Source organism: Theropithecus gelada, chromosome 13 (assembly GCF_003255815.1).
Source record: "Theropithecus gelada isolate Dixy chromosome 13, Tgel_1.0, whole genome shotgun sequence".
Lineage (NCBI taxonomy): Eukaryota > Metazoa > Chordata > Mammalia > Primates > Cercopithecidae > Theropithecus > Theropithecus gelada.
In genome coordinates this window covers 8,168,705-8,187,646 of record NC_037681.1, presented here as the reverse complement: position 1 = coordinate 8,187,646, position 18,942 = coordinate 8,168,705, and the positions used below count along the sequence as shown (strand labels likewise).

The following is an 18,942-nucleotide window of genomic DNA, read 5'->3' as shown; positions in this document are numbered from 1 at the left end:
ACTGCTGTGCTAGCAATGAGGGAGGCTCCGTGGGCGTGGGACCCTCCCGGCCAGGTGTGGGATATGATCTCCTGGTGTGCCTGTTTGCTTAAAGCGCAATATTGGGGTGGGAGTTACCCGATTTTCCAGGTGTTGTGTGTCTCAGTTCCCCTGGCTAGGAAAAGGGATTCCCTTCCCCCTTGCGCTTCCCAGGTGAGGCGATGCCTCGCCCTGCTTCAGCTCTCGCTGGTCGGGCTGCAGCAGCTGACCAGCACCGATCGTCCGGCACTCCCCAGTGAGATGAACCCAGTACCTCAGTTGAAAATGCAGAAATCACCGGTCTTCTGTGTCGCTCGCGCTGGGAGTTGGAGACTGGAGCTGTTCCTATTCGGCCATCTTGCTCCGCCCCCCTTACTTTTTTTTTTATATGCTACTTCAAGTAATTTAGCAATGATTAACTTGTGCCATGAATTCCTGAAAGAATTGCAGTATCAAAGTATTTCTGTGCATTTATAATTTTTAGAGCTGTTGCCAAATATCTAACCCTAAAGAGGTTGTATCAAATTACATTTCCACCACACAAGAAAGTGGTGATAGAATTAAAAGCCAATGCTCTAGTCCCCCATATAGTTACTTTTGGCATGTTTCTAGTAAGTGGGCATTGCCTATGACTGGACATTTTCAGTGATGGACATTCATTACTTACCAAGATAGCCCAGTGCATGTTTAGGTGATTTGGCTCTTGGAACTTCCTTATATAGAATAAAAATATTCCTCAAACCTTCTGCCTGTTGGTCTTGTTTCTTCTTTTGATGATTTCTTTTATAAAATAATTTTAATATTTGAAGGCAGCTGTCACATCTTCCCTTTGCCATTCTATTCATCATGCTTTCAGCTTTTTTTTTTCATAGGTTATGGCATTAGGATCTCTTTAATCTCCTGGTTGTCCCATTTATTCCAGTGCTATCCCATATTATCCATACTCTGAAAATGTGCTACCTACAATGTGGCATTTCCAAGTGTCATTTCACCTGTACCTTTTAAAGTAGAGTTGTCATACCTACTCAAGTAGGACAACATCTGCTGTTGTCCTATTCAGGGTAGAAAAGTAATGTAATTAAATTTTCCGTTTCTCTGAACGTAACATGAATGTGCTTTTAGTAGAAACTTAATTTCTCAGAAGTGCTCTGTGTATGCATTTTTGTTTTTTTTTTTTTTTGAGATAGAGTCTCACTCTGTCACCCAGGCTGGAGCACAGTGGCATGATCATGGCTCACTGCAGCCTTGACCTCCTGGATTTAAGTGATCCTCCTGCCTCAAGCCTCTTTGTTGCTGGGACCACAGGTGTGTGCCACCACGCCTGGCTAATTAAAAAAAATTTTTTTTAGAGATAGAGTCTCGCCACGTTGTTCAGGCTGGTCTCGAACTCTGGGCTTAAGCGATTCCCCCACCTTGGACTCCCAAAGTGCTGGGATTACAGGTGTGAGCCACTGTGTCTGGCTCATCTTTTTTTTTTTTTCACGAGATGGAGTCTTGCTCTTTCACCCAGGCTGGAGTGCAGTGACGCAGTCTCGGCTCACTACAACCTCTGCCTCCCAGGTTCAAGCTATCCTTGTACCTCAGCCTCCCGTGTAGCTGGAATTATAGGTGTGTGCTACCGTGCCTGTCGTCTTTTTTTTTTTTGAATTGTATTTTTAGTAGAGCCTGGGTTCTACCATGTTGGCCAGGCTGGTCTCGAACTCCTGACCTCAAGTGATCCGCCCACCTTGGCCTCCCAGAGTGTTGGGATTACAGGTGTGAGCCACTGCGCCTGTACCTGGCCAGTCTTTCATAGGTTATATAAATTCCTTGGTTCCCAGTTTTTGCAGTCGTTTCCAATTCAGTTTAGTTAATGGTTAACTGTTTATTCATTATCAAAAAAAGTACAGTGTAATAGAAAAGACCATCTTACTATTAGAAGTGTGGGTATCATCAAATTAAGATTTTTGATTTTAAAATTATTAGGTTCCAAGACCAAAGATTAAATTAATAAAAGGAGAAACTGGACAAAATCTGCTGGAAATGATGGCCTGTGACCGTCTGAGCCAATCAGGTAATAGTAATATTAAACTAATTTAATTTAAAAAGAAAAAGGAAATTTCTGTTAAGTTGTATCTTACGATAAAATCTTCATCTGTCCAGGAGATAATTTGTCAAAATTATTTCTTTTTGCCGTATCAGTTAAGAGCAATAGGTATGGAAGAGATGGGAAGAAAATAGCACATTCTTTAAAAGAAACGAATATTTGATATTGTTTGTTCCTAGGTGGAGAGGATTTCTTAACTCCTTATCTGGCTGCTAGAGCCTCTATCCTGTTTAGTCACTTCCTGAACTAAGTATAATCATTGATTTGCCGACCATTTAACACCAGCTGCTTCTAAAAACACTGCTGTGGGGATATAAAGATGAAGAAGATATAGATCTGTCTTAAAGAGCTGAGAGCATAGTGAGGAAGATAGACGATATATACTTACCTTATATTAGTCTCTTAGAATTTGTCTATTTTTTTCCCCATTTTTGGCTTGGGATGAATCCCAAAGGTCTGTTACATATTACCTGTGCTTTTGCTGAGATTCGAACTTTAAGGTAGTTAGGTGGCCATTGAATCAAGCAGTAAACTGAAGAAACATAATGCTTTCTATAATGAGCAGTTTTGATATAAAATTGGATGAATTTTGTAAAGAGCAAGATGTAATATTAAATCAAAGTTATTGTAAGCTTTGGTGTATAGTTAAGCTGTTGGCCAAAGCTCACATTGCTCTTCTATTCCATAGCTCACTTTTTTTGTGGGAGTTAGACTTTCAGTCCTTAAAGTGACTTTCTACTTTTTTCCTATTCTGTTTTCCTTCTACCCTTGCAGGGCTGTCGTAAGTGCCTTTGCATGGTGTCACAGTTAGATAAAAATTGCCTGTATTTTTTTTATGTCTTTGATCTGGGCATCCCGAGGGTGCCTCTGCAAGTGTGCTGAGACACAACTGTGTAGTGGTAACCAAACCTGATTGCCCAGCAGAATTAAGGGAGGGTTTTTAAAAAAAAGTTTAATTGAAATGCAATTCATATACTATATGCTTCACCCATTTAAAGTGTACAGTTCAGTGGCTTTAATATGTTCATAGAGTATTACCATTGTCACCACAATCAGTTTTAGAAGATTTTCATCACTCCATGAGGAATTCCTTACCTATTAGCAGTCACTTCCCATTTTACCCAAACCTCTCAGCCTTGGCAACCACTAATCTGGCTCTGTATGTTTGCCTATTCTGAACATTTCACTTAAATGGAATCATATAGTATGTGGTCTTTTGTGACTGGCTTCTTTCATTTAGCAAGGTTTTCAAGGTTCATCTGTGTTATAGCATGTATCAGTACTTTAGCCGATGACTGTGATTTTTTAGATTGCTTATTGCAAACCTATGGAATAAAAATCTCTGGGAGCGAGGCCTGGGAATATATTTTTTTTTTTCTCTCTCCCTGAGACGGAGTCTCGCTCTTTCGCCCAGGCTGGAGTGCAGTGATGCCATCTCGGCTCACTATAAACTCCACCTCCCGGGTTCACGCCATTCTCCTGCCTCAGCCTCCCAAGTAGCTGGGACTACAGGCACCCGCCACCATGCCGGGCTAATTTTTTTTTTTTTTTATATCTTTAGTAGAGGTGGGGTTTCACCGTGTTAGCCAGGATGGTCTCATCTCCTGACCTCATGATCCTCCCAAAGTGCTGGGATTACAGGCATGAGCCACCGTGCCTGGCCGGAAGTAATTCTTAAAAGCTGTTTAAAGGAGAATTCTGATCAGTCAGGTTTAGAAATCAGTGTGTCTAAAATCAGAAAATTTATGACATTAGAAAATAAGAGCTTGTCCCTGCTCTCCTATGGCCACTTAAATCCAGACCTTTTCATCTAAAATGCAGATATGTTTAGCATTTTTCATACACATTCCTGTCTTTTTTCCGCCTTCTGCTGTCTAATGTAGATACTGATAATATTAAACCTGTACTCTTCTCATTTTCTACATAAGCCCCTGTTTTGTTGTCCAGCTATGTTTTTTGGGTTGGAGAGTTAGGTCTGCAATAATCATGTTATTTCTCCTTTGGGTGTACAAATGAAACAATATGAGCAAATGCAATCTGTATTTTTAAAGTGATGGAAATAACTTAATTTTTTTTTCAGGGCACATGTTGCTAAACTTAAGTCGTGGAAAGCAAGATTTTTTAAAAGAAATTGTCGAGTCTTTTGCCAACAAAAGCGGGCAGTCTGCATTATATGATGCTCTGTTTTCTAGTCAGTCACCTAAGGATACATCTTTTCTTGGTAACGATAGTATTGGAAACATTGATGTACAAGAACCAGAGCTTGAAGATTTGGCTAGATATGATGTTGGTAAGTTACATGTTTCAGAGGAAACTGCATCTTAATTCTTTTTTTTTTTTTTTTTTTTTTGAGACGGAGTCTCGCGCTGTGTCACCCAGGCTGGAGTGCAGTGGCGCGATCTCGGCTCACTGCAAGCTCCGCCTCCCAGGTTCAGGCCATTCTCCTGCCTCAGCCTCCGAGTAGCTGAGACTACAGGCGCCCGCCACCACGCCCGGCTAGTTTTTTGTATTTTTAGTAGAGACGGGGTTTCACCATGTTAGCCAGGATGGTCTCGATCTCCTGACCTCGTGATCCGCCCGCCTCGGCCTCCCAAAGTGCTGGGATTACAGGCTTGAGCCACCGCGCCCGGCACATCTTAATTCTTATAAATTGCCCATAATCTTATTACCCAGAAATAATGACTTAATATTTTCCTGTATTCCTTTCGTGTGTGAGTTGGACTGGGGGGAGTTCGAATGTGGTGCTGTGGAGGTGGCATGTATTTTTTTGTTGTTATTGTTTTTGAGACCAAGTTTTGCTCTTGTCGCCCAGGCTAGAGTGCAGTGGTGCGATCTCGCCTCACTGTAACCTCTGCCTTTTGGGTTCAAGCAATTCTCCTGCCTCAGTCTCCCAAGTAGTGGGATTACAGGTGCCCACCACCAGGCCCGGCTAATTTTTTGTATTTTTAGTACAGACGGGGTTTCATCATGTTGATCAGGCTGGTCTCAAACTCCTGACCTCAGGTGATCCACCTGCCTTGGCCTCCCAAAGTGCTGGGATTACAGGTGTGAGCCACCGCGCCCAGCCTTGTTGTTTTTTGAGACAGGGTCTTGCCTTGTCACCCGGGCTGGAGTGTAGTGGCATGATCGTAGGTCACTGCTACCTTGAACTTTTGGGCTCAAGGGATTCTCTTGCCTCAGCCTCCTGAGTAGCTGGTACCACAGGCACATGCCACTCTGCCCAGATAATCTTTTTTTTAATTGGTAGAGACAAGGTCTAACTCTGATGCCCAGGCTAGTCTCAAACTCCTAGGTTCGAGTGATCCTCCTGCCTAAGCCTCCCAAAGTGTTGGGATTAGGCCCTGCAGGCACAGTGGCTCACATCTGTAATCCCAGCACTTTGGGAGGCCGAGGCGGGCAGATCACCTGAGGTTAGGAGTTCGAGACCATTCTGGCCAACGTGGTGAAACCCCGTCTCTACTAAAAATACAAAAATTAGCTGGGCTTGGTGGTGTGTGCCTGTAGTCCCAGCTGCTCGGGAGGTTGAGGCAGGAGAGTCGCTTGAACCCGGGAGGTGGAGGTTGCAGTGAGCAGAGATCACACCCCTGCGCTGCAGCCTGGGCAACAGAGCGAGACTTCATCTCAAACAGTGTTGGAATTATAGGCATGAGCCACTGCATCTGGCCATATTTTTCATCTAAATAATGTTTATACTATATGTATGATATATCTTGCTTCCTTCATGAATTCTCTACTATAGACTCTGTATTAAAAGTATAAATATCACTTTTATTGGCAATGTAATCTTTTTTATGAAGTAGTCATAATTTGCTACTTTCTGTTACTGGGCATCCAAGTTGTTTTCAGCTTTTCCACTGTTAATAATCATACTCTGATAAAAACTTCAACAAAAAGTGTCTTCATTGCAAGTTATCTCCATAGAGATACCTAAAAACAGAATTACTGAGACAAAGGACATTAACATCTTTTAAGTCTTGCAAATTGCCAAAATGACAGAAAGATTATACCTCTTTATGCTTCCAGAAGTGCATAACCTTTTGTTTTCTTTTTTGTTTTTTGAGATGGAGTCTTGCTGTGTCGCCCAGGCTGGAGTGCAGTGGCGCAGTCTCGGCTCACTGCAATCTCTGCCTGCCAGGTTCAAGCAGTTGTCTTGCCTCAGCCTCCCAAGTAGCTGGGACTACAGGCAGGTGACACCATGCTTGGCTAATTTTTTGTATTTTTTAGTAGAGACAGAGTTTCACCATGCTGGCCAGGCTGGTCTCGAACTCCTGACTGCACATAACTTTTTCAGTATTGACTTTCTTGTAGAAAAACAGATTTCTTTACTATACCTATGGATTAATATAGTGGTGTTCCATTGCTTTAATGACTTAACTGAAAGGAAAACCCATTGTTTTGGAATTTCTTATTAGGTTAGGTGTTCTTTATTTGGCTTTTCTCAGTTGATTTTGGTTTATTGAGTTCCAGTCAGTGTCATTTTTTTGGATGGACTTAAACATTCTTCACTACTTTTTAAATTAAAATTTCTAGAAATAAGTGAGAATGCATTTAATAAGAACATGAGATTTTGCCTAACATAGAATTCCCCCCAGCTTTGATATAGAAAAGCAGTTATATAATTAAGATATATATAATGTGAATTAATTGTTTATTTTGGCAACACTAATGGCACAAAGAAAATTTGGAAAACCTTAAGCCGATTTTTAAATTTTATTTCAGGCGCTATTCGGGCACATAATGGTAGTCTTCAGCACCTTACTTGGCTTGGCTTACAGTGGAATTCATTGCCTGCCTTACCTGCAATCCGAAAATGGCTAAAACAGCTTTTCCATCATTTGCCCCAGGAAACCTCAAGGCTTGAAACAAATGCACCTGAATCAATATGTATTTTAGATCTTGAAGTAAGCAAATATTTTAACAAATTAAATATTCTGAATTTTGTTTAATTTTTTTTTCCTAACTTAACTTTTCCTTAAATAAAACAGGTATTTCTACTTGGAGTAGTATATACCAGCCACTTACAATTAAAGGAGAAATGTAATTCTTACCACAGCTCCTATCAGCCGTTATGCCTGCCCCTTCCTGTGTGTAAACAACTTTGTACAGAACGACAAAAGTCTTGGTGGGATGCGGTTTGTACTCTGATTCACAGAAAAGCAGTGTAAGTAGTAAAACAAAAATATTGTTTTAACTTAGTGCGTAGGTTTTAACAGGGATTTAATCCTCATGTGAAGATTTAATTTGTCCTGTGACCCACTAACATATATGTATGTAAGTGCTGAACTGTGTATTTAGAAAGCTATTTTAGTAAATTAAACTATTTTTTAGACCTGGAAACTCAGCAAAATTGCGACTTCTAGTTCAGCATGAAATAAACACTCTAAGAGCCCAGGAAAAACATGGCCTTCAACCTGCTCTGCTTATACATTGGGCAAAATGCCTTCAGAAAACGGTGAGTTTTCAAGTATAAACATTTTAAAGAACATTACCTTAATTTTTAAAAATCATGAACTTTTTATTGAAAGTCTTTTTGTTCTGAAAACAGCAGCTTGTTCATATTATGACAGATGAATGTGGTTTTTATTGCTACAAAATAGTTAATGTAGTTAAATATAAGCAGTTAGAGGAGCAATGCCTGGCACACAGTGAATATTATGTATTAGCTGAGCTGTTACTGTTATTCCTTAATAATTAAGTTCTGATAATCAGTCTGAAAATTAAAAAAAATTACCACAAGACTTTGTAAGTAAGAGCATTATAGATCTTTCTAAATATTTAAGGTGTGTTCTGGGTCAGGATTAGGTGTAGATGGTCAGCCTTTTGAACAGAATGACACTACAGAAGAGGCAGGTTTCAGCTGTCTAAAAATGGCAACTGTTAAAAAGTAGTTTGGATTGCTACATTAGGGTGGTATCATTAGAAGTGTTTAAAAGTTGAGTGTAGAGGCCAGGCACCGTGGCTCAACCTGTAATCCCAGCACTTTGGGAGGCTGAGGCAGGCGGATCATGAGGTCAGGAGATCGAGATCATACTGGCTAACATGGTGAAATCCCGTTTCTACTAAAAATACAACAACAACAAAAAAATTAGCCAGGCGTGGTGGCGGGCGCCTGTAGTCCCAGCTACTTGGGAGGCTGAGGCAGGAGAACGGCATGAATCCAGGAGACAGAGCTTGTAGTGAGCCGAGATCGCGCCACTGCACTCCAGCCTGGGCGACAGAGCGAGATTCCGTCTCAAAAAAAAAAAAAAGAAAAAACACAAAACGTTGAGTGTAGAATGACCACTGGTATTAAGTGGTTTAGTTATTACAGCATTTGGAAGTTGAACAAATGACTACTGAGGTTCCATTTGGTTTTGACTTGAAATTTTAGCCAGTTCTTACAACTTGTAAATGAACTTTAGATCTAATCATACATGTTCCTTAAAGGTGTGTGCTTTTAACTTTCTTTTTTAGGGCAGCGGTCTTAATTCTTTTTATGATCAACGAGAATACATAGGGAGAAGTGTTCATTATTGGAAGAAGGTTTTGCCATTGTTGAAGATAATAAAAAAGAAGAACAGTATTCCTGAACCTATTGATCCTCTGTTTAAACATTTTCATAGTGTAGACATTCAGGTAACAGAGTTCCTTTGTGAATTTACTGGAGATGGGAATTTCCAGTTTATAAACAAAGACATGAAGCTATAAACTGCTAAATTAATTGTCTTGTTATTTAATGGTAATCTTGTTTTCTAAATTGACTAGCTCTCACAAATAAGATATGACAGAGAAGAGTAATGAGTTGCTTATCTCTTAAGATCATATAAAATCTTTGGAAAATCATTTGGGTTTTATATTCTGAGTGTAAACAGTTTGACTGAAAACTATTCTGTGTGTTTAGGCATCAGAAATTGGTGCATATGAAGAAGACGCACACATAACTTTTGCTATATTGGATGCAGTAAATGGAAATATAGAAGATGCTATGACTGCTTTTGAATCTATAAAAAGTGTTGTTTCTTATTGGAATCTTGCACTGGTAAGTAGATGTGGTACTTGAGCGAAAAGTTTTATTTATTTGTTTGTTTATTTATTTATTTATTTATTTTTAAAGACAGAGTTTCTTTGTTGGCCAGGCTAGAGTGTAGTGGCACGATCTTGGCTCACTGCAACCTCTGCTTCCCAGGCTCAAGCGATTCTTGTGCCTCAGCTCCCGAGTAGCTGGGATTACAGGCATGAGCCACCATGCCTGGCCAAGCTAAAAGTTTTTTGTTTTAAAAACCTGATTATTTCATAAAAGCACTATTTGTGTAGATTTTTCACAGGAAGGCAGAAGACATTGAAAATGATGCCCTTTCTCCTGAAGAACAAGAAGAATGCAAAAATTATCTGAGAAAGACCAGGGACTACCTAATAAAGATTTTAGATGACAGTGATTCAAATCTTTCAGTGGTCAAGAAAGTAAGTAGCAAGTTGTTGTATGTATATTCTTACTGATAACTCACTGATCAGTGTTTTTGCGTTGGTCTTACATTTTGGTAATTTCAGAAATACTCAGTAATATGTTACTAATGCATAGAAGGGATGTGTGTGTCTAAATGCTTATATTTGCTTGCTTTGTCTTAGGTTTGGTGAGTCTTTTTAAACTTGGAAATCTAGGTATATGTTCTTAAAAAGTACTTCCTGGGGAATTAGAAAAGATTTCTAAGATAAGACATTGATTTTGTTATCTTAGCAATGTAATCAAAACAAATATAACCTCAGGACTAATTCTTAATGAACTCTGCTGAAATTGAAAGTTGTTGCTGACAACTTAAGAGCATTTCTTCTCATCTTCATCAGCCATTATGAATGCCCTTGTTTTCTTGCTGTCAGCTGTTTGAGATTGTCATGATGATGTTAAATTATGTTCAGTCTTCTGAGTGTTTTGTTGATTAATTTGTGTTGCTACTCTTTTATTAGGATTTATGTTGTCTGGTGTATTGTAGCATCTCTATTTCTGTCACCATTCAAAATCAGTTAGAAAACATCAGTAACTTATTTTGTTCACTTGGAAAAGCTTTCTAAGTTAACATTCTTTTATCATTTTCATGGCTAACAGAAGTAATAGAAAGAGCGTGGACTTTAGAATCCGAAGATGTTAGATTGTATACCATTTTTCTGTGTTCATGAAGAAAAAAATTATAGAATAAAGACAAAAAAATAAAAATTATACAAAACAACAGAAAAAGAAAGATAATTTAAAAAACACTTTCACGTATATTATTAAAGTATAAAGTGCTTATTAAAGTGACAAAAATGTAAATATATCATTTTAGAGTTTTTACTTTTGGAATTTTTTGCAAATGAAAGCTGTTAATTAATGTCTTTTATTTTTAGTTGCCTGTGCCCCTGGAGTCTGTAAAAGAGATGCTTAATTCAGTCATGCAGGAACTCGAAGACTATAGTGAAGGAGGTCCTCTTTATAAAAACGGTTCTTCGCGAAATGCAGATTCAGAAATAAAACATTCTACACCGTCTCCTACCAAATATTCACTATCACCAAGTAAAAGTTACAAGGTAAACAGGGAAGAAATGAATCATTTCATTGCGAAATATGTTTCTAAGTGTTTTAAATACTGTTTTATTATTTTTATTTTTTTTAGTATTCTCCCAAAACACCACCTCGATGGGCAGAAGATCAGAATTCTTTACTGAAAATGATTTGCCAACAAGTAGAGGCCATTAAGGTAAGTTACTTAATTTCTCTAGCTATACTTTTTATTCCAAGATTCCTTCCCCTGGCCACTCCCTTGCTTTTTTTCTGAAGCTGGTCAGAATGTCCCCTTGCCATCCAAATAGTATGGCAAGGGGACATTTTGTCTTTTTTTTTTTTTTTTTAAAGACAGGGTCTTGTTCTGTTGTGCAGGCTGGAGTGCAGTGGTATGACCACAGCTTACTGCAGCTTCGACCTCCTAGCTCAAGAGAGCCTCTTAGCTCAGCCTCTTGGGAAGCCAGGACTACAAATAGTCACACGCCACCATGCCCAGCTAGTTTTTGTATTTTTTGTAGAGATGGGATTTTGCCAAGTTGCCCAGGGTGGCCTTGAACTCCTGGCTCAGCCTCCCAAAGTGCTGGGATTGCAGGTGTGAGCCACTGCGCCCAGCGTACATACCTCAGTCTTGACCCTTTACCATATTTTGTTTTGTTTTGAGATGGAGTCTCACTCTGTTGCCCAGTCTGGAGTGCAATGGCGCAATCTTGGCGCACTGCAACCTCTACCTGCCAGGTTCAAGTGATTCTCCTGTCCCAGCCTCCCGAGTAGCTGGGATTACAGGCACCCGCCACCAGGCCCGGCTAATTTTTGTGTTTTTAGTAGACACAGGGTTTCACCATGTTGGCCAGGCTGGTTTTGAACTTCTGACCTCAGGTGATCTGCCCACCTTGGCCTCCCAAAGTGCTGGGATTATAGGCGTAAGCCACCACGCCCAGCCCTTTACCATATTTTTGAAAGTACTTTATGTGTCTCTCTCCTCATCTTCCACAAAATTTGAGACCTTCAAAGGTAGAGACTGTTTTATTTAAAATATTAGAATTCCTGGCACAGAGAAGGTTCCTGAGTGATTCAACTACTGCAATGTACTAATCATATTCTGGTCTATGAGTTCATTCCCAGATTAACTGTGGAGTACATGTGTTTCAAATTTATAGCTAGGAATTAAAAGTGGTCTGAGCTTCAAAAAGTCTTACTGTATTTTAATACTTCCATATGAATTTGACTTAATTATGTAAGGAAATAGTTACGTATGTATATGTTATTTTAACAATAGGGTTCAAAGGAGTTTGACTTTTTTGGAATTGGAAATACAAGTATGTTCTTTCATGCTTATCAGGCAAGAACTAAATTACTCATACTTCTCAAGTTACACCAAGGATATGCTGATATGTGGTGATTATTACAGTGTGATCAGCAGTGCTTGCAACTTAAGAGAATACTATTTGGTGGGGAAGACATTTTTGAATTTGCACCAAAATTTTGAATGTTAATTTTGTGTAGTCGTGGCCTATGATAATTACATACAATTTTGACTTAACATACAGGTTTCAGGCTACCGACATTGTATTCTCTGGAAGTATAGTGGAGCACTAGTCCATTAGCTTGAAAAGCTTGGTACTGGTACTGACTCTGCCATTAATTAATGATCTTGGGCCAGTCACTTCCTTGGTGACTGTTTGGCTTCTTATCTTTAAAATGAGAGAATTATTGAAGCCAGTTCACATTGAATGTTAAAAATTACAGTTAAAACAGTGATTGCAAATTCACAGCTGTGTTGCGGATACCAACAGTGACCATAAAGTTTTCCAGGTGATTCCACTAGTTTCTTATTTCTTGGATGTGTGTATGTAGCATCTGGACTAGGCACTGTAGATGAATGAGTGGGGGAAATTTTATTTAGCTTGAAAATTTGAGATAGTTTTGGACCTCATAGTTAGGTCTTTCTGGGAAATTTTTATTTGAAACACTTGTAGAAAAAGAAAGCAGACATGCTAGATCTGTCTCTGACCTCACTTGTTACAACTGGTCAGATTCAGGGACTGATACAGAGAAGTTTGAAACTTTTCAAAATTTACCTGTTTTCTGATACCACTACAGTTTCTTTGGAAAAAGAAAGAATTTCCTGTTAAGTGTCTGTTTTGTAAGGGGACATTTTGTAGGTGCTAGGGTTGGGTATGGTGCTGTCATTTAGTTTTCAGCAGAGATCAGATAGCCACATAGCTACACTAGATGGCATTGTATCTATCTGCCATCTTGTCAAGGCAGCAGAGTTGTGTTAAGAAAACATTTTTGGAGTCAGATCTGGTTCAAATTCCAGCTATTATTCCCTGCATCCCTTTCTCTCATTTTAAGGTAGGAGCCAATATTGTTTACCGTCTACAGTGTAGACAGCATAAAAATTAAGAGTTTAAGTGCATTGGACATATTATTATATACATAATAAATTCTCTGCAGCTACTACTTTTTTCCCTTTCCGGGTGGGGCATTTGAACATCACCTTGAGAATTAGTTGTATTTTGTTACAGCACGGGGTTAAGTGAAAAGCTAGTTTGGGGAGGTGATTTGGAATGTCAAGTAGTCCAGATGGACAGAAAAGTAAAGCAGTGTAGAAAGAACACACTGAAAAGATGTTCAGTGTAATGTTAGAGGACTGTGAAAGTTGGGGAAAGAAGTTTAATTTGAAGTTACTTGTTTTTTTGAGCAGGGAATTGTCTTGGCTGGAGGTGAATGTCAGAAAGATTAATGTAGGCAAGTGTAGAATAGAAACGAAGGTATGATCATTTAGGAGAGGTTATTTGTTTAGGTGAGAGAGTTAACGAATTAGGTTTTGTATTAAGGAATGAAAATGGGAGCAGGTAAAGTTTTAACAAATTAAGAATCATATTTTAAAATCGGCACCAGGTACCTAGAACTCATTGGCAAATAGAATTTTTCAAAAGATATAATCAGGGCCAGGCACGGTGGCTCACGCCTGTAATCCCAACACTTTGGGAGGCTGAGGCAGGCGGATCACGAGGTCAGGAGATCGAGACCATTCTGGCTAACACCGTGAAACCCCATCTCTACTAAAAATACAAAAAATTAGCCGGGCATGTTGTTGGGTGCCTGTAGTCCCAGCTACTCGGGAGGCTGAGGCTGGAGAATGGCATGAATCCAGGAGGCGGCGCTTGCAGTGAGCTGAAATAGCGCCACTGCAGTCCAGCCTGGGGACAGAGTGAGACACTGTCTCAAAAAAAAAAAAAAAAAAAAAGATACAACCTATAATCCCAGCACTTTGGGAGGCCAAGGTGGTGGATCACTTGAGGTCAGGAGTTCAAGACTCGCCTGGCAAACATGGTGAAACCCCGTCTCTACTTTAAAAATGCAAAACATTGGCCGGGTGTGCTGGCTGATGCCTGTAAATCCCAGCTATTCAGGAGGCTGAGGTGGGACAATTGCTTGAGCCCAGGAGGTGGAGGTTGCGGTGAGCCAAGATTGTGCCATTGCACTTCAGCCTGGATGACAGATCGAGACTCCATCTCAAAAAAAAAAAAAAAAAAAAAAGAAAAATCAGTTATTTAAATTTAAAAGAGTAAGTTTCCGTTTCTGGCATGATATAATTAAATGTTTAAAATTATTTGATTTTTTTTTCTTCCAATAGAAAGAAATGCAGGAGTTGAAACTAAATAGCAGTAACTCAGCATCCCCTCATCGTTGGCCCACAGAGAGTTATGGACCAGACTCAGTGCCTGATGGGTATCAGGGGTCACAGACATTTCATGGGGCTCCACTAACAGGTGAGCTGGCAAGTGGATAATCGCATATTTTAGTAAAACTACTTTACTAGCCTCTTTTAAGTAGATAACTTGTGAAATCACCTTATATATATTTGTTAATGTACATGTCAACGTCAGTTTATATGTTACTTCAAAAGCTATATTTGGTGTTACTGAGATTTTTATAACCCCAAGCAGAAAAGATGAGCTGTATGTGATCACGTGTATATAAAGGCTTAAAGAACCCTTAATCCACACCTCAGATAAGCTGTCTGAGATGAGATTATTCCTTAAATTGAAAAATGTTAATGAATAGAGTTATGCACTAAGAAATGCTTAATTAAGAACCTACACCTCTGGGGAATTACTTTGATGATAATGATGAGAGGCAGGACATTATATAGGAAATCTTACTTAATTTGAAATATTATGGTTACATAAAGAAAGAAAAGGACTTTGGACCTGAATCATACTGGGTTTTTAAGTTGTGCTCTGTCACTGTAATAGCTGTGTAAGTTAACCTGTTTGAAATGTGGAGATAATACTTGCCTCACATAATTACTATGAGCATTTGTGTATGTGCAGATGGGCGTGGGTGTATATCAGACATTTATTAGAGTATACAGTAAACAGTTAATGAACTAAGGTTACTATTAGTGTTTACTGTGGGTTGGCTATGTGCAAAAGTGCTTTGTGAACGTAATTTTATTTAGTTACAGTAACTTAGAATGGCTGGTACCATTATTAATCCCTTTTTTATAAATGAGGAAATGGATAAAGAAAGGTTAGGTAACTTACTCATTATTATACAGCTAGTTATTGATAGAACCAAGATTCAAACTCCAGTGGTGTAATTCCAAAGCACTTGCCAATATAATACATTGCTCCCAGGCAGCCAGAAAAAACAAAAAATGTTCCTTTTACGTAAGACAGACTCCTGAAATGGTAGTAGTGCACATTTTTTTTTCTCTCTTTTTAGCCCAGGAAAGATTTAGAATAAAATCTAGTTTAGATGAGCACATTTGTGTGATGGTTCATATAGTTAAAGCAACCCCACTAGCCTTTTGCAATGGTATCTTCTCAACACAAGCAAAGTAACAGAAAATCTTTGTGAAGTGAAGCTTATTAAATGTCATGTCATAGATAAGTATATGAAATGTCTAACACTCAAACCTTATCTACTTAAAAACCTTACGCATCATACAGGTCCTCGTAAGAGGATAAACAAACGGGCTGACCTTTTCTGGGGCTTTTTTAGTGCTGTGTGCAGTCAGTTATTTGGTGCTTTTGGGTCATGATTTCCATTTCTTCTGTGTACAGGTATAAAAGGTCTTCTGTTCTTTTACAAGCATATAAATACAACATTCTCATTGTCTCATTTTATTCTTGCAATGACCCTATGAAATGTGTACAAACAGCACATCCTCATTTTACAATTGAGAAAAATGGAGACTCCAATCACAGAACAGCTTTGTGGCACTGAAAGGGGGAGAGCCAGGATCTCCTGATTTCTGTTCCTGTGTTCATACATTTTTTTTCCTTAATAGTAAACATATCAAGATGGTCCTTATTTTTTAAAAATAAGATGATTAAAATTAAAGATTAATAAGCTCGTAGGAGATACTCAGAAGTACTGAACAGGTTGAAGAAAACTAAAAACTAACCATCTTATTAACATTTCTTATATTTGAGAGCATTTCCTTCTGGTTCTTTCTCTATATATATAGTATTTTTTATGAGATTGTTACCATGTTAGTATGTTGTGTGTGGATGAGCTAGCCTGTTTTTTAAATGTTACTTTAGTTCTGAGCATTTTTAAACTTAAATGTTTTTGAATATTAATGAGTTTGTGGTATCCCATCACATGAAGTACTGTAAATTCTGTTCCTTTATTTATGTTGTTTCTGGTTTATGCCATTACAAATTCTAGGACACTGTCCTAGTTTTGTAGAGTATTCAAAATATTCAGTTTATGTTCTTACCACTAGTATCTGGTAGTGCCATCTTCGCACTTTTGCTAATGCTGACTTACTAGTTTATAAAATCCTTTGCCAGTTTGTAGGAACAAAAGTGATACCAATTTTTAAGTTTTTTTAATACTAGTCATGCTCAACAGTTTGTGCAAATGGCTGTTGGCAGTTTTGCCATCTTCAACGTGGGTACCTTCCAGTTGTTTGGTTTCTTTGGTAAAACTCAGAACAGATGGAGAAGAGTTTGTGTATCAACATGAGTGTTAATGTGTTTTTTTTAAGCAAACGAACACATTTGTGTTCCTTGTGAGATCCTTTGCATGAATTTGTCGGTAATTTTTTTGACCTGAACATTTTCATAATAGCTTGAGTTTGCACGATGCAGCCTTGTCATTTTGCAGATTTTCGAGGCTCACTTCAAAAACACGGCCCTTGAGGCTATTATATTTCTTTCCTAAATTGTCTATTCATGTGGTGCTTTCAAAAATTAGATTACTTTTAGTAGATTTATTAGAGCTCTTTAGTTTTTTTCCCCACAGTTTAGAGTCAGTAGTCAATTAAAGTCCCTACTTAAATTTCAGACTTTAAGATTTTTTTTTTAATTTAAAATTTTATTTTTTTATTTTTTCTTTTTGCTTTCATGCAGACAGACATCTTGTAAGACTTTAAGATTCTTGGGCCATTTTCTGTCAGGTTGTTCTGTGTTCTGTGCCTGCTTCCTCCCCATAGGAATTTCCAAATTGCTATCCTCACCTCTATTAGGTTTCCAAAATCAAACTTGGGCTTCTGGCTAGCCTTTTCTAGGTCTTGATTTTTCAGTGCTTTCCAGAGGCAATTGTTTGGAACCTCTTGGCACAATTTGTTTCTTCTTCCATGTACAGGCATAAAAGGTCTTTTGGTGGTTTTCTGGTAAAACTGTCATAAAACAGTTCAAGCAAATGACTGTTGGTAGTTTTGCCATTAACATGGGTGCCTTCTAGTTGTCTGGCTTCCTGGTAAAACACAGAACAGGCGGAGCAGATAGTTTACATCAGCATGAGTGTTGATGTGCTTTTTGTTTTAAGCCAAGGAACACATTTTGTGTTATTTGTGAGATCCTTTCCATGAATTTGTCAGGTGATTTTTGAGCTGAACATTCGCAGTAATAGCTTTAGTTTACAAAATACAACCTAGTCTTTCTGCAGATTTTCTAGACCCACTTCAAATGCATTGACCATCAGATGGCATCTTGGTTCCTTACGTCCTTTCTGTGACTGAATGTCCATAATTCCACATCATACTGATCTTTCTTAGAAAAGGCACCAGCTACTTTCTTCTTTATTCCTTTTTTAATGCTTGTGAGGTAGTTATTCTTGTTGATCACGTGATGCTATTCTCTTATTCTTCATGTCATATTTAGCAGTTTTTTTCTAGTTTGTCATTTGATAATCTTGATTGGTGTATTTTGATGTACAGAAATTTAAAATTTATGTAGTTAAATCTTTCTTTAATTTCTATTGTTTTTGTATTTATAGCTCTTGCCTAGATAGTCTTAACTGTAGTATAGACTTTAACAGTGTTTTCTTTATTTTCTTTTTTTTTTTTTAGTTGCAACTACTGGCCCTTCAGTATATTATAGTCAGTCACCAGCATATAATTCCCAGTATCTTCTCAGACCAGCAGCTAATGTTACTCCCACAAAGGTAACAAAGGAATAATTTATACATTTATAATTATTTCCTTTTTAAATTGTTTAGGGTTCCTTCAAAGAAATTCAAGAAAGCAGTTCAGTATTAAAACTTTTATGTCCCTTAAGGTGTAGATAATTTAAATTTATCTCCAGATATAGAAATTATACTTCTTAGTCACCTTTTGTGTTACAATAAGTGTGAATATTTAGAATATTTTAAAAATGGGAGTGGTAGTGGTGGATCCTTCATCATTCTGTTTTGACAGAAATAGAACTACAATGCCCTCGCTGACCCACTATGTGGTAAGTACTTTCAGGCCTGATACAGCTATATATATAACAATTGATTGAAGACTCAAAATTACAGTGGTAGTTGAATGTGATAGCTTTGAGGACAGAGTGATGGGGTGCATTTAGACCCTTGCTCTTCTGCTTATTTTGACCACAGGCAAGTTTCTTAACCTCTCAATGCATCAGTTGCCTCATATGTAAAATGAGGATAATAATAATACCTTAATTCATAGGGTTTTTGAGGATATTAAAATGAGATAATAATGTAAAGTGCTTAGAATAGTGCCCAGCTGGCACATTAATAAATGCTCAATAAGTGTTATCATCATCATCATCATCATCATTATTAACATCATTTGATAAATTGTTTAGGAATGAAGATGGTATTTATTTTATGACTTTAGTTGTAGATTTTAAGATGCTGTAATTAATTTTCATTATATGCCAAGTATATATGCAAGTATCTTTGTAGCAATGTGTTTTTCTCTTAACCTATTTATGCCTAGTGTTCCATTATTGGAACACTAAGCTTATGGGAGTTATTTATATCTTACTGCTCAGGGTCATTGCCAAGGTCTGATTTTTCACACAGAAAATTTGCAGCCTCTGGCATAAACGGGTTAATGATGTGTACTACA

The 18,942-nt window shown here is 38.1% G+C and overlaps 1 protein-coding gene across 2 annotated transcripts in view; it reads left to right on the top strand.

Annotated features, from left to right (window-relative positions):
* Window positions 1-18,942, top strand: part of LOC112636969 (E3 SUMO-protein ligase RanBP2) — a 74,411-nt gene that overhangs the window by 34,314 nt on the left and 21,155 nt on the right. The window contains exons 8-19 of one of the 2 annotated variants that reach the window (XM_025405796.1): window positions 1,984-2,071; window positions 4,185-4,394; window positions 6,824-7,005; window positions 7,090-7,265; window positions 7,433-7,556; window positions 8,558-8,719; window positions 8,985-9,122; window positions 9,398-9,544; window positions 10,463-10,642; window positions 10,729-10,812; window positions 14,260-14,395; window positions 17,932-18,026. In XM_025405796.1, coding sequence (XP_025261581.1) covers window positions 1,984-2,071; window positions 4,185-4,394; window positions 6,824-7,005; window positions 7,090-7,265; window positions 7,433-7,556; window positions 8,558-8,719; window positions 8,985-9,122; window positions 9,398-9,544; window positions 10,463-10,642; window positions 10,729-10,812; window positions 14,260-14,395; window positions 17,932-18,026 — 1,722 coding nt within the window. Of the gene's footprint in view, window positions 1-1,983; window positions 2,072-4,184; window positions 4,395-6,823; window positions 7,006-7,089; window positions 7,266-7,432; window positions 7,557-8,557; window positions 8,720-8,984; window positions 9,123-9,397; window positions 9,545-10,462; window positions 10,643-10,728; window positions 10,813-14,259; window positions 14,396-15,792; window positions 15,858-17,931; window positions 18,027-18,942 lie in introns of those variants that run through there. The other variant, XM_025405797.1, reaches the window with a different exon arrangement.